A 14,303-nucleotide genomic window follows, 5' to 3' on the forward strand; every position below is an offset into this window, starting at 1 on the left:
AGACCGGGAACGCATCTGTGTCATTTTTTGATTTCTTTGGCTAAAATAGCAGATCTATATGCTCATAGCTTGCAAAGTGTTTGACAGGAAGCCTCACTCATATCATCATTGTAAAATCCTCCAGAGGCTCCATTTTTTTTTAGCTTTGACAACTTCAACATTTTCAAACAGGTTGGGGTCATATACAAGACCCTACATGGTCTGTGCCTGCCCCCCCCTAAGTTAATTCATTAAAAGGAAGCCTGAAAGGGGAATCAGTACCAGAGCAACCACTCGAGGACATTGCGAAGTGCCACACCGGCAAACAACATTCGGTCAACATGTCCTCTCAGTACAGGGTTGTGTAGCATGGAATGGCCTTCCTCTGCGTATAAGAGATTGTGCTACATTTCTATCTTTTAAATTCAATCTGAAAAGATGGTTGCTTGAAAACCAAAGCTGCAACCATTTGTGATCATGTTTTAGGTGTATTTTTATGCTGTGTTCCCTATGTAATGTTATGTAAATGTATTCCACTGTTTGTCTGTTTTCTGATTTTATGCTTTTTGTGAGGACTGCGAATGAAAATTAGCATCTTTGCTAAATCCGGTGTATTTACGTCCATGGGACGTCCATTAATATGCACGGTCCTGTCCAAATAAACAAATAAAGTAAGTAGGTAGATCTTCTATTTGGGGGGGGGGGGTCCAAAGTGTGGTCATGGTTCCTTGAGGAGAGTTCCAAAGGGTCCCTTACTTACGGGTGTGTAACTCTTGAGAGTGTACAAATGGAACCAAATGTACCCGTAAAGTCTACCTTAAAGGGGATGTAATGTACCAATTATATCCATTCAGGAGGAGTAACAGGTGGAATAAGTGATGAAACCAAAATAAGAGCAGAAAAGAGGAATTGAACCACTATAAAAATGTAAGCTTAAATTAATTCACTCTCCTGACTGGATGAAATTGCTGACCCCCCTGGAAATGTATTTTCTGTTTATTAACCCATTTTGGGTGGGAACCCCTATTTGTAACTATACCTTGCAAGACGGGAACCCCTTTTGGGGTTCTTGTTGCTATTTACAGTAGATATGTACATAGCGGCATACATTTGTTGCAATTTTTTAATAAATAATTGTTTTTCTGAAAACTTTTTTTTTTCTGAAGAGCTGGAGAGACATGGAGACTCCTGTTACTGAACAAACACTTTATAACAATGATTACTATTTAAGGAACACTTTCAGTTTTTTACCCAAATATATCACTTTAACTTATTTGTTATTGTTTTATCTCTTCGTGCTTATCTTGCTGCTCTTTCACCGTGTTCTGTAAAGCACTTTGTAACCCTGTTTGGAAAAATCTTGTACAAATACATTCATTATCAGTATCATTAACCTTGCCTCCAGTGCGTGTGTGTGTGTGTGTGTGTGTGTGTGTGTGTGTGTGTGTGTGTGTGTGTGTGTGTGTGTGTGTGTGTGTGTGTGTGTGTGTGTGTGTGTGTGTGTGTGTGTGTGTGTGTGTGTGTGTGTGCGTGTGTGTGTGTGCGCGCATGTGTGTGTGTGTGTGTGTGTGTGTGTGTGTGTGTGTGTGAGACACAAATTGCTTGGGATAAATGTTGGAGACCATTTACAAGACATCATGTAGAACAGGGGTCTTCAACGTTTTCAGGCAAAGGACCCCCTAGCTGAGAGAGAGATGAAGCAGGGACCCCCTCTATATTGTATAAAATTGGGTTTCAGATTATACTTTTTTGTTTACTTGGTCTGCTCTTTTTTCCCTCTACACCTATATACCTCTTTGCCAAAAATAGCCGGTTTACAAGCTCACAACGCCTCGCAGCGCGAGGCGTTGTGAGCTTGTAGATCTGCTATTTTTGGCTAAAGTTCTCCTCAAAAAAGGGATGCTAGGGTTCAAGTGGTTAATGTAAAAAGAAAGATCATATCGCACAAAGATTTGGCGGACCCCCTGTAGTAACTCTGAGGACCCCCTAGGGGTCCAGGACCCCCTGTTGAAGACCCCTGATGTAGAAGATGAGCTGCAATGATTAATCAATAAATTGATTAGATCATCTCTTTTCATAATCAATTAATACGTTTAAGTTATTATTTTAAGAACAACCTCTGATTCCAGCCCTTTTAAATATGAATGTTTTCATTGGTCCCACAGTAAATAACGAACGGACGTTGGGACCAATGGGCAGGCTCCGTGAGCAACACGTGATCCATAGTGCAAACTGTGAACTCTTGACTGAAGATAGGAGGGGTGGGGGTCTGGGAGATTGGTGTGGTTTTATCGCTCTAATGACACTTCATGTCTAAAAGGTCGCTGACCCCTCCGGTGTAACTGCTGTATCTCCAGAGCTTGACCTCTGCTGGTCCTTCAATGGGACTTAAGATCTTTGTCTGCTCCTCCTTTGTGTGTTGCCAGTAAACACATGGTTTCGAACCGCCCGCCTTGAGTAAAAGTACAAAAGTATTGGTATCAAAATGTACTTAAAGTACCAAAAGTATAGTCCCATTTCACAAGTTGGGAAAATGTATAGTACTCTTTAGAACATAGCAGATCTACAAGCTCACAGTGCGTCCCATCGAGCTTGTAGATCTGCTATTTTCAAATGGCCTAAATGTATGTAGGGCTGCAGTGGTAAATGCATGTTTTGTAATAATAACCTAAATCTACAAAGTAACTAGACAACATTTTTCAAATAATTGTAGTGGAGTAAAAGTACAATATTTGCCTCTGAGATAAAGTGGTGTAGAAGTAAAAGCACTGAAAATTGGAAATACCCCAGTAAAGTAAAAAATACCTCAACATTTTACTTAAGTACAGTACTTGAGTAAATGTACTTAATTACTTTACACCACTGCTGGAAGGAGCCCATGACCGTTCATCCAATTAGATGATGAGTTGTTATGATGCTGGGGACAGGAAGCACTCAACAATCACCCTCCCCAGAGATGCACTCAACTTCCTGTTGATCCCAGTTAACCCCAAGTTTACTGTAACATACAAGCAGTGAGCAAACACATCTGTTTGGAAGATAGAGCATCAATTATTCATCAACACTTTGACTACATATACGTGTAGATTCCAAGACCAAGGAGACACAATGGAAATACATCTCTGACTTTATTGTTTTGATGTTGATGTTTTTCTTGTGAAAAGCATGCATGCTATGTGTGTTTTTTCTTCTTTTTAACATAATGTCAAATCAAATCAAATATACAGTATACCTATTAAAAGACACTACAGTAAATCTCTCTTTGGTTTTTGGTCTACTTTATTCCTAATCCCGTTACATTACCTGTGGTGTAAAGTAACTAAGTTCATGTTCTCAAGTACTGTACTTAAGTAACATTTTGAGGTATGTGTTAGTTTCTTCAGTATTTACAATTTTCAATACTTTTACTTCTACTCCACTCCATTTCAGAGGCAAATATTATATTTTTACTCCACTACAATTATTTGAAAACTTTAGTTACTAGTTACATTGTAGATTTTAATTATTATTACAAAACCACTTCAGCCCTACATACATTTTGACCATTTGAAAATAGCAGATCTACAAGCTCACAATGCCTTGTACTTTTTCCACTACTGCTGTTTACTCTCTCTTATTATCAGGGCCGCTTCTCCCTACACGCACACTACGCAGGTTGCGTGGGGCCCCGCCTACCCGCCGATCAAAGAGGCCCCCTCTCCGCCCCCTCCCTTCAGCAGAAAATAACATGCATTACTGCGTTCACATCAGCGCAGGCTGCGCAGCACACTAAAACCGAAATAAAGTAACAAAAAAAGTAACTTTGTCCGCGGGAAACCCGGAAAAAAATCGCGCGCGCGAGGGACACATGCACGCACGCTGCGCGCGCGTGCATGTGTCCCGTATCCTGCGTAGGGCCCCTGTGGAGTCTAAAGCGGCACTGCTTATTATTGTATGTATTCTGGAAGCTTATCTCTTTCCATCTGTATCTGCCCTGTGTTTCATTTCATTCTGCGTTGCTACTGTGACAACTTGGTTCAATCAGTAACGGTCTATCTATATTAAAATGTAATAAAATGTAAACATGTTTATTCCTATGATGACTCAAACAGCTGGTATACTGTAGCACTGCTTATTCATTTGAATGAACCGATAACATGCAAACTAGTACTACGGTGCAATAACCTATAAAATCAATACGTTGATACAATAAGGCATTGTGGTAGAAGGCATCATAGGCAAATTAAATAACCTATTTGTTATGTACAATGTGTGTGTGTGTGTGTGTGTGTGTGTGTGTGTGTGTGTGTGTGTGTGTGTGTGTGTGTGTGTGTGTGTGTGTGTGTGTGTGTTTGTGTGTGTGTGTGTGTGTGTGTGTGCGCGTGTGCACGTGTGCATGTGTGTGCGAGTGTGTGTGTACCTGTGGTGTGGGCCCAGAGGATGAGGGGTAGTGGTTGGTGTGTCCGTTACCATTACTCTCAGTCTCATCTGCAAGACAATCACATCAACAATATAATCACCTGCCATCATCAACATTTAATTCTCCATTAACAAAAGTAAGTGGTAAATGGTGCATTTATATAGCGCTTTCATCCAAAGCGCTATACATAGATTGTGCATTACCTTCACACACACATTCATACACCGATGGAGGAGGAAACCATGCAAGGCACCAACCTGCTCATCGGGAGCAATTAGGGGTTCAGTGTCTTGCTCAAGGACACTTCGACACTAACTCTGGGGAAGCCCGGGATCGAACTGGGGAACCTTGCGGTTCCCATCCGGCCGTTCTACCCCTGAGCCACTGCCGCCCCAAAGTGAGACTATAGCACCACTGATCATAGATCTATATACCGATGTTCAGAACATGACGGGGACGTTCCAGCTGACACTGAACTGAATATATAGTTGAAGGAAGTGTGCATAATAGAGTTGCTAATATACCTGCTTGGATTATTTACTGCTTATGTTTTTTTTCAGAATAACAGGGCTTTATAAACTGTGTTTATTCTGTGGTGTTGTGTTGTCAAATAAGCATCTTGATAATGAGAAAGTTTTTTTTTAACCAAGTAGCCAAAATGTGATTTATATAATTATGGAACTGCATGAATTGCTGTCATCCAGATGCAAAATGCATAGAAAGTAATCGGATGAGCTTCTCCAGACCTGTGAATGACAGACAGACAGACAGACAGACAGACAGACAGACAGACAGACAGACAGACAGACAGACAGACAGACAGACAGACAGATGACACACATACACACACACACACACACGCACACACGCACACACGCACACACGCACACACGCACACACGCACACACACACACACACACACACACACACACACACACACACACACACACACACACACACACACTGGTAGATCTCACCAGGCTTGGGAAACGACTGGGAGGGCCGATGGCCATTTAAAAACATATTTAGAGCTGACCCAAGTAGTTTGGAGCTTCGAAGCTTTGTTCGATGGCACAGGATTAAAAAATATATATATATATTTGATTTCACTAGCCGATCTACAAGTCCACAACGCTTTGCAGCATAACATGTTGAGAGCTTGTAGATCTGCACCTCTTCAAAGCCACGTGATCAGTGTTGCCAGATTTTGCGAGAGGAATAAGCAACCAGGTCTACGAAAGCAAGCCCAAAAGAAGCGACTATAGGCCGCATGAGCACTTTTGCTTGTCCAAAGGACAAGTAAAATTATGATGGACTTGTCCTTAAAGATGTATTACTTGTCAGGATAAGTGGGACACACCTGATGTCGACCCCTTCACTACTAGGTCTCCTGCAGAAATGGTTTCCCAGCCCTGAACTACAGTATACAAAGCCTCATGTGTGCTGCATGGAGTCTGCTGCATCATGACAGCATGACTCAACACCATCGCTATGAAAATAAATATCCACTGAAGCATAGAGCTGAGCTGGTACCAGAGTTGCCATGTCTGTCCGCTTTGAGCTTGTTCTTTCTGTAAAGTTGCTTGAAAATATTGGTAGTTGCGGGTTGCGGTTTTTTTTTTTGGCTTGTTTCTAAAGTGTAGTTGTTGCTTAATTGGGCTTGTTTCCTAATGTTGTTTAAACCAGTGGTTTTCAACCATTTTCATGTCAAGGACCCAAATGAATGTATTTGTCCACTGACCCCCATCTTAAAATATTTTGTGCCAGGGGACAAGATTTGTGTTGTTGGAAAAAACATTCCACATTTTTCACATTTTCTTCAAGATTTTTTGGAAGATAGCAGATCTACAAGCGCCTTGCATCACGACGTGTTGTAAGCTTGTAGATCGGCTCATTTTATAATAGCCGACGTGCACATAGGTTTAAAGTGTTTAGTCGCTTCTTTTGGGCTTGTTTTCATAGACCTGGTTGCTTATTTCTCTCGCAAAAATATGGCAACGCTGGCTGTTCCTGAGGCCTGGAGCTCAGCTCTCTCTGCCATAAGACCACAACGTAACGTCATTACTGTTTGTTTACTGAACATATTCTGACAACAACAGAGGCCATAAGATTAACATAAACAAACAAATGGACCAGCACAAAATGTCAACCTGCAAAACGTTGTTGCATGTTGTTGCTGTCATGAGCAGACTGAAGCAAAAGAAAGGCAAAGTTCAGTCAGTGTGTTTTTAAATAGAAAAGGCACAGGGCTAATTGATGGGGCTGTCACATGCTATATTTAGTTAACAGGAAGAACAGAATATGTACTTACACTGCTGACCTTATAGACACTCATTACCAGATTTATTCACAGTAAATGATTTTGTTTTTAAAACCATTGGGGTTGACTCTTATGACTGAATGGTATTCTCTTCAATTGGAATGTAGCGTTGTTTTGTTTAGTTTAGTTTGTCTCTTTGTAACGTCTTATAGTGGTGGAAAAAGTACTCACGTTTTTTTACTCAAGTGAATGTATCAATACTGCCATGTAGAAATACAATACAAGTAAAAATGTACTTGAGTAAAAGTACAAAAGTATTGGTATCAAAGTGTACTTTAAGTACCAAAAGCAAAAGCACTCATTCTGCAAAATGTCCCATTTCACAAGTTTTCAAATGTATGAAAATCTTTTGAAAATAGCAGATCTACAAGCTTGTAGATTGGCTATTTTCAAATGTATATAGGGCTGAAGTGGCTAATGTATGTTTTGTAATAATAATCAAAATCTACAAAGTAACAGTTAAAGTTACAAGATTTGCCTCTGAGATGTAGTGGAGTAGAAGTTAAAGTACTGAAAATTGGATATACTCCAGCGAAGTAAAAAATACCTCACAATTGTACTTAAAAGTACAGTACTTGAGTAAATGTACTTAGATGCTGTACACCACTGGATAGAATATGATACTGTACCTGCTGCGGAGGTCAGATTCAGTGTGCCTTGAAACTGCAAATATTTGTATTTGTAGGTAAAGTTAGAACAGTTTCCCATAAACAAACCTCAACCATAGGCCTACAGTAGGTATATACAGTAGGCTACATACTACATAGACTGGGGTCCCTCAGGGGTCTATACTTGGACTACTCCTTTTTTCCCACTACACCAAATATCTTCGCTGAAAATAGCCGATCTACAAGCTCACAACGTGTCAAATTAGTTAGTCAATGGCAAGGCAAGGTATTTGTAACCTACTGTAATAGCACATTTCAACAAGGCAATTCAACGAGGCAATTCAATGTGCTTTTACACAAAACATCAAACAAAGATGAAAATGGTCAAAAACAGGTTTTCAAGCTACAAATATATCAGCCTTGTATGGCAGGATTCAAACATATAGTCACGCAGCTTTGTAAAGTCTGAAGATTGATAGTGTGTGTGTGTGTGTGTGTGTGTGTGTGTGTGTGTGTGTGTGTGTGCGTGCGTGCGTGCGTGCGTGCGTGCGTGCGTGCGTGTGTGCGTGCGTGCGTGCGTGCGTGCGTGCGTGCGTGCGTGCGTGCGTGTGTGTGTGTAGATATAGAACAACTGTTAGGTTCTCACACTGCCATGAAGCTGAGTTTCACACACACAGTATCACAGACACATCTTTGTTCTGCACACACAGCAGCTGATCATAAACCTCACTGTGATTCACAGCAACCAAACACTTCAGAAGAGGACACCAAACACACACAGAATGTCTGTCTGTCTGTCTGTCTGTCTGTCTGTCTGTCTGTCTGTCTGTCTGTCTGTCTGTCTGTCTGTCTGTCTGTCTGTCTGTCTGTCTGTCCGTCCGTCCGTCCGTCCGTCCGTCCGTCCGTCCGTCCGTCCGTCCGTCCGTCCGTCCGTCCGGTCATTTATGGTGAAAATCTTTCGTTAATGTTGTGCAATCTGATAATATACGATGTGCGATGTCATCATAGAGATGATCACAGAAAGATTTACATTTATTTTACATATTTATTTATATTTCAAATATTTATTGATATTTTACAGCCCAAACTGATTTATTGTATTTCCTTCCGGTTTCAACCTTTTCATAACATATATTCTAAAAATGTCCAAGTTTTGTGTTTCTGTGTTTGTGAATATCACCAGCAGACAGTAAATAAACTTGGACCTAAGCTGTTACCTAGCAACGCAGTGCCACTGACAAAGTGTATATTTTGAAACATTTTATATACACCCACACCCACACACACACACACACACACACACACACACACACACACACACACACACACACACACACACACACACACACACACACACACACACACGCACATGTGACTTATTGGGAAAGTGAGTGCTAGAGGGAACACATTAATATTGTAGCATTATAGTGTGATTGTATTGAAATGCTTGTTCTGTGTGATGTACTGCATGCTGTTGTAATGTGGTTGTATTGAGGTGTGCTTGTTCTCTGTGTGCTAACAGAAGCATACTGTTGTAACGTGATCTAAATCCAGTGCGTTTGGTTTGTGTGCTTTTCTCTGACAGGAAACCCCAGTCCCCTCTCAGCCTGTAGTTATAAACCACAGGTATACACAGTGCACTGCAGACTGTAGGCAGCAACCGTTTTATACTAGGAGAGAAAACCCATTTGCAGCTGAATGTTACTGTACTTCAAAAAACATGGTTTGAGGAAAGATATATGTGATATTAATATGTATCTGATTGGCCAAACAGGACCATACAGTAGCACATGTTCTAAGTGGGTGTTGGGCCAACGCAACGCCTTCTGTAAGAAAAGGGCTGAATGGTACGTTTTACTTTAGAGTAAACAGTGCAGCAAAGGAATGCTGTGAGAGTCAGACATGAGTTTGGTGGACCGTCCTGTCCTGCAGTTCTTGTTGCATCTTTAACTGTTTTAGTTCTTGACCCTGTTTTGCATTTAAAATTGTGTCCACTGTAGGTTGTATTGTGTTATTGTTGTAACAGTGTTCACGCTGCTCTCTTGGCCATGCGGGTCCATGCGGGTCACACTTGGAATAGGGATTTGAATCTCAACGTGAGTTTTTTACCTGATTAAATAAGCGATGTGATGATGATGCATAGAGGCTAGTTGTATGCACGTGTTATGTGTGATATGATAACTGGATTAGAACTGCAGCAGAATCATGTAAAGCCCAAGTCCCACACCAAGGATTTGCAGTGCAAGTGGTTGCAACAACAAAGGGAATGAACTCGTTCTCATACTATTCATCAAACATGTGGAATGCCCTACCAAAAGAAGTAAAGGAGTGTAGAACCCTACTCACTTTCAAAACTGCCCTAAAGATACACCTTCAGGAGGCTGCAATTCGAAAATGGCCCCCAGTTTTAACCTACCCCCCCCAACCCCAACCCCCCCCCCTCCCCTTTTCTTTTCTTCTCTTGTACATATTTTTTCACTCGTCATACTGTACCAGTAACCTGTAAGCTGATTGTATGACATTCTGTATAGTAGTGTGTATATCTGTATATTTATGTCACTTATATGTCATCATGATTTGTGTGCATGGGGATCTCTTCTTAAACAAGCTCAGTGCTTAATGAGTCTCCCAGTTTAGTAGACCTTGTATTGTGAATTTGTACTTCCATGTACTGCTGTTCTCACGTCTTACTAAATAAAGTACATCAATCAATCAATCAAACAAACCCAGTGCATCCAGAGCTAGCAGGTCTACAAGCTCACGATGCAACGCAACACAACAGATCAGCTATTTTTTTGGAAAATAAATTGCCAAAGAAATCAGTCCAAGTACAGTTCAGGTCTGCTTTTACTAAGAATAAAGGGTTTACGTTGTTAACACTGCTGGCATTTCCTGTCTTATCTTCATTGTGTCTCTCTGTCAGCTCAACAACTAACATGAGTGACAACACACTTCATGAACACACTGGTTGTCTGACTGAGTGCTTGGCTGTAGCTGCATTCTGTGGGCTACCTCAACACATCAAACACTCCCTCATTCATAACTCTTATAACTTAATGATGTAGCTCTATATTCAATAAATGAAAAGTTACTGTATAACTATGTAGCTTCAATAAATGAAACAGTGACGCATTGATTCATCAACCACTTAAACCCTCTAGACCTGAGTGAGTTGGCTCTGTACTTGGACTGCTTTTTTCCCCGTGCGGATCAAATCGCTTCGCCCCAAAATAGCCGATCTACAAGTTCACAACGCGCCACGTTGTGACACGTTGTGAGCTTGTAGATCTGCTATTTTGTGGATCATTAATAACTGTAATAATTTAATTATGAAGCTCTCTAATGAAAGAATAGACACTGATCATTAATAACTGTATAACCTCATTATGTAGCTCTCTATTCGATAAATGAAACATTAGACACTGATCATGAATAACTGTATAACCTTATTAGCTCTCTATTCGATAAATGAAACATTAGACACTGCTTCATGAATAACTGTAATAATAACTTGATGTGATTTAGTGGACAGTGTCCAGAGTGAGTCAGCTCTGTGGTGCAGCACCATGTAGGGCTGTAACAATGTCCTTATTTCACTGGGTTTGTTTAAACTGGGGTTTCAGTGTGGATTCTGTGGAAGTGGAGGAGTGACTGAGTGTTTCCACTCTGTAGGCCAGCTGTCAGCATGGCTGGTCCTACATGAGGACATGTGACTCACTGCCACTGCTATGGAGTAGGCTAGTATAGGCTCAGGGGTGGAAAGTAACTACTGTAAGTTCCATTTTGATGTATTTGTTTTACTTTACTGAAGTATTTCCAATATTCAATACATTTACTTCTACTCCACTACATTTCAGAGGCAAATATTGTACTTTTTACTAAAATGTTTTGAATACCGGACTTTTTGCTTGTAACAGAGTATTTCAACATGGTGGTATTGATACTTGTACTCAAGTAAACCATGTGAGTACTTCTTCCACCACTGCTAGTAGGCTACCTTCACAGTGAATACACACTCAACCAAATATGCAAGGTTTTGGCAATAGAAATGATTACATTATTTTTAATGACTCAGCCTAATTAGTTCATGTAAAATTATGTCAATCTCTTTGCACCAAAACAACAGTGTCTCTAAGCCAAGACTTTCATTCAAATATATACAAATATGAACATTCTTCATACAATATCAAATAAATGATATGAAGATTTTTCATACAATATCAACACATTCATGTTTTATGACAAGTATTCACATACATAGTTGTTATAACTTCTAAGCCTTATTAGAAATAGCTATTTGTTACACGGCCCAGAGCTACATAATATATTAGTAGCCTATAGGTTTCAAAAGACTTAAAAATAATAATAATTATATGTATGTGTATATATATATATATATATATATATATATATATATATATATATATATATATCAGTTATTCAATGGAAAACCTTCTCAAAATGTTCTCAAGGACACTTCACGTGGTCCCTCCCTCCCTGAACCCCACACAGAGAAGCTTTTATTTAATTAACCTTTTTTTATGTATTATGTGAACCATAATGCTACATGATAATAAATCTATATTCATATGTCTTACCATAACAGTCTGTGGGACTCATCTCTATGAGAGTCTGGTCTCCTGTCCTCACTCTCTTCATCTTGATGTCCTTTTAGAAATAATAAACTCAATGATATTCCGTTTTATGGTCCCGCAGTCTCTGGTCCGAAAAGAAATTATTTACGGTAAATCTGTGTCTCTCTGTCCTGGACAGAGTAGACTGAGAGAGTAGAGACCGTCTGTCTCACCGTCTCACCGTCTCTCTGTCTGTCTGACACTCTGACTGACTCCTGCGTCTGTTGGTGGGTCTGCTCTGGTAGCCTACCTCTACATTAAGGGGGCGGGGCTCCCTGACTGTCCCGTTAGGTCTGATTTCATTGCGTTAGAAGCAGTGTTGCCATGTCCGCTTATTATAAGCGACTTTACAGTTTACAGTTTAGGCTCTTAATCTAGAGCGATTTACAGTAAGCAAGGACACAAGATAATACATCATAATACACAATATAAATCAGATGCATAACAATAGTAATTTAAAGGACGACTTCACCACTTTTCAACATATCTTCATATAATAGGTCCTCACTAATGCTCATGATAAAATGATACTTTTTCCCCCTACTTGGTCTGTGGGCTGTGGACAGTCCAGAAACCCGTCTACCAGTGACATCATAGTTAGGCAGGATTTTTTCGCCAAAAAGATTAAACAATTTTTATTCAGATTTGTATTAAGGTGAGAACAATGGGATCTATTATTGCATTGCAACTTTCCAGGAAAACAAAGCCTGCAGTTTCTATTAGCTTGGATTCCCCATCGATGATGTCACTGGTAGACCGTAGACGGGTTTCTGAACTGTCTACAGCCCTCCTCTGAGACACAGACTGATTAGATTTTTTTTTTACCATTTTATCATGAGCATTAGTGAGGACCTATTATATGAAGATATGTTGAAAAGTGGTGAAGTCGTCCTTTAATAATAGCTACTTTGGGCTTATTCTGTAACGTTGCTTGCTTGTGAATATTGCTTGTTCCAAACAGTGGTTCTCAAACATTTTCATGTCAGGGACCCCCAAATGTAATAGACCCAACTTTCTTTTTGGGCCAGAGATTTATTTTCACTTTTTAAAAAAATAGCAGATTTACAAGCTCAAAAACGCTCAAAGCAGATCTACAAGTTGTGAGCTTGTAGATCTGCTATTTTCAAATAGCCTATGTAGCCTATAAGGTTAAAGTGCTCACTCATATGGCTTCTTTTGGGCTTGTTTTCATAGACCTGGTTGCTTATTTCTCTCGCACAATCTGCCAACACTGCTCTGGTCCATAGTGTTAGACGGAGTTCCCTTTAATGCTGTGTCACTGTTCAGCCGTTGCCTGAACACCCCCGGTAGCACAGCATCTCGTCTTTAGTAAAACATACAAAATACACTTTTAATACTCACCAAAACAAAGACGGATTTAAGATGTTAAACCCTACTCTACTTAGTGGCAACACTCTGAGCCCCCACCTCACGTCTAAAACACACTTTTTGGGCAGAAAATAAAATATTTCACAGGATGCAAAAAAAATGTTTTAGTTATTCCACTGCGCCCCCTACAAATCTGGCCAATGGAACTTTTCTATTGACCAGATCTGTAGGGGGCGCAGTGGAACAACTAACGCTATGGACCAGAGCTAGGTCTGATTTATGCACCAAAAAATAGCCAATCTACAAACAAAAAAGCTTACCATTTTACGATACGCAATGCCAGCTAAGTATCGTATAATTATAAACAACCCTTCAGACTCATCCCACAACATTTGTGACCTGCAGTCAGTCAGTCAGTCAGTCAGTCCCACACTCAAACTCACAGAACTCGACAAAAACAGCTTTTTAAAACATCTTTAAGACGTTAGACAGTGATAAACCTACGCAACACTTTGCTCACACAAATGAAACAAAAGCCCTGGCGTCTCAAAACATTTGTCTGGCATCGTAAATGTAGGGAAAATGTAAATAAAGTTAGTATCGCCCATTCATTCATTCAGTTTGTCTGTTCCATAGTGAAGGACCCATGAGAGGGCCTTGTGGGCGGGTCTTCTTGGCAGACCTCTATGGATTCATGCCATAGTAATGTGATGCCTCATCATGGAGGAGTAGCACACTGACTGGGGCAAAAACACTAAGCAGTGTATTTATGAGTCTATGAAATTGAATTACATTTTCAATTCAAAGGAGCTTTTATTATTTGGCATGAGAATACATTGCCAAAGCAAGTGTCACAAACATAATCAAATCAATTTAAGGAAACAAAAAAGGGGGGAAATATAGCTATGGGGGGTACTGCATTGTGTAAAGGGATAGTTTACGAAATATTTTTAGCAGCTGTAAAGCTGCTCTAGAAACAGCTTCAGACCTTGTCATACGCGACATGTATATTGGCTGTAGTTTTACTTGAGTAA

General features: G+C 40.1%; 1 protein-coding gene across 3 annotated transcripts in view; it reads right to left on the bottom strand.

Moving 5' to 3' along the window:
• ano5a (anoctamin 5a) overlaps window positions 1-12,154 on the bottom strand; it is a 50,654-nt gene extending 38,500 nt beyond the window's left edge. For 2 of the 3 annotated variants that reach the window (XM_084060922.1, XM_084060921.1), the window contains exons 1-2: window positions 11,905-12,153; window positions 4,379-4,446 (exon numbers count right to left, since the gene is read on the bottom strand). In XM_084060922.1, coding sequence (XP_083917048.1) covers window positions 4,379-4,446; window positions 11,905-11,965 — 129 coding nt within the window. In that variant the 5' untranslated portion in view covers window positions 11,966-12,153. Of the gene's footprint in view, window positions 1-4,378; window positions 4,447-11,904 lie in introns of all 3 variants that reach the window. The other variant, XM_084060920.1, reaches the window with a different exon arrangement.
• Window positions 12,155-14,303: the final 2,149 nt, after the last annotated feature.

This window comes from Gymnoscopelus microlampas (assembly GCF_963454915.1).
Source record: "Gymnoscopelus microlampas genome assembly, chromosome: 6".
NCBI classification, from domain to species: domain Eukaryota; kingdom Metazoa; phylum Chordata; class Actinopteri; order Myctophiformes; family Myctophidae; genus Gymnoscopelus; species Gymnoscopelus microlampas.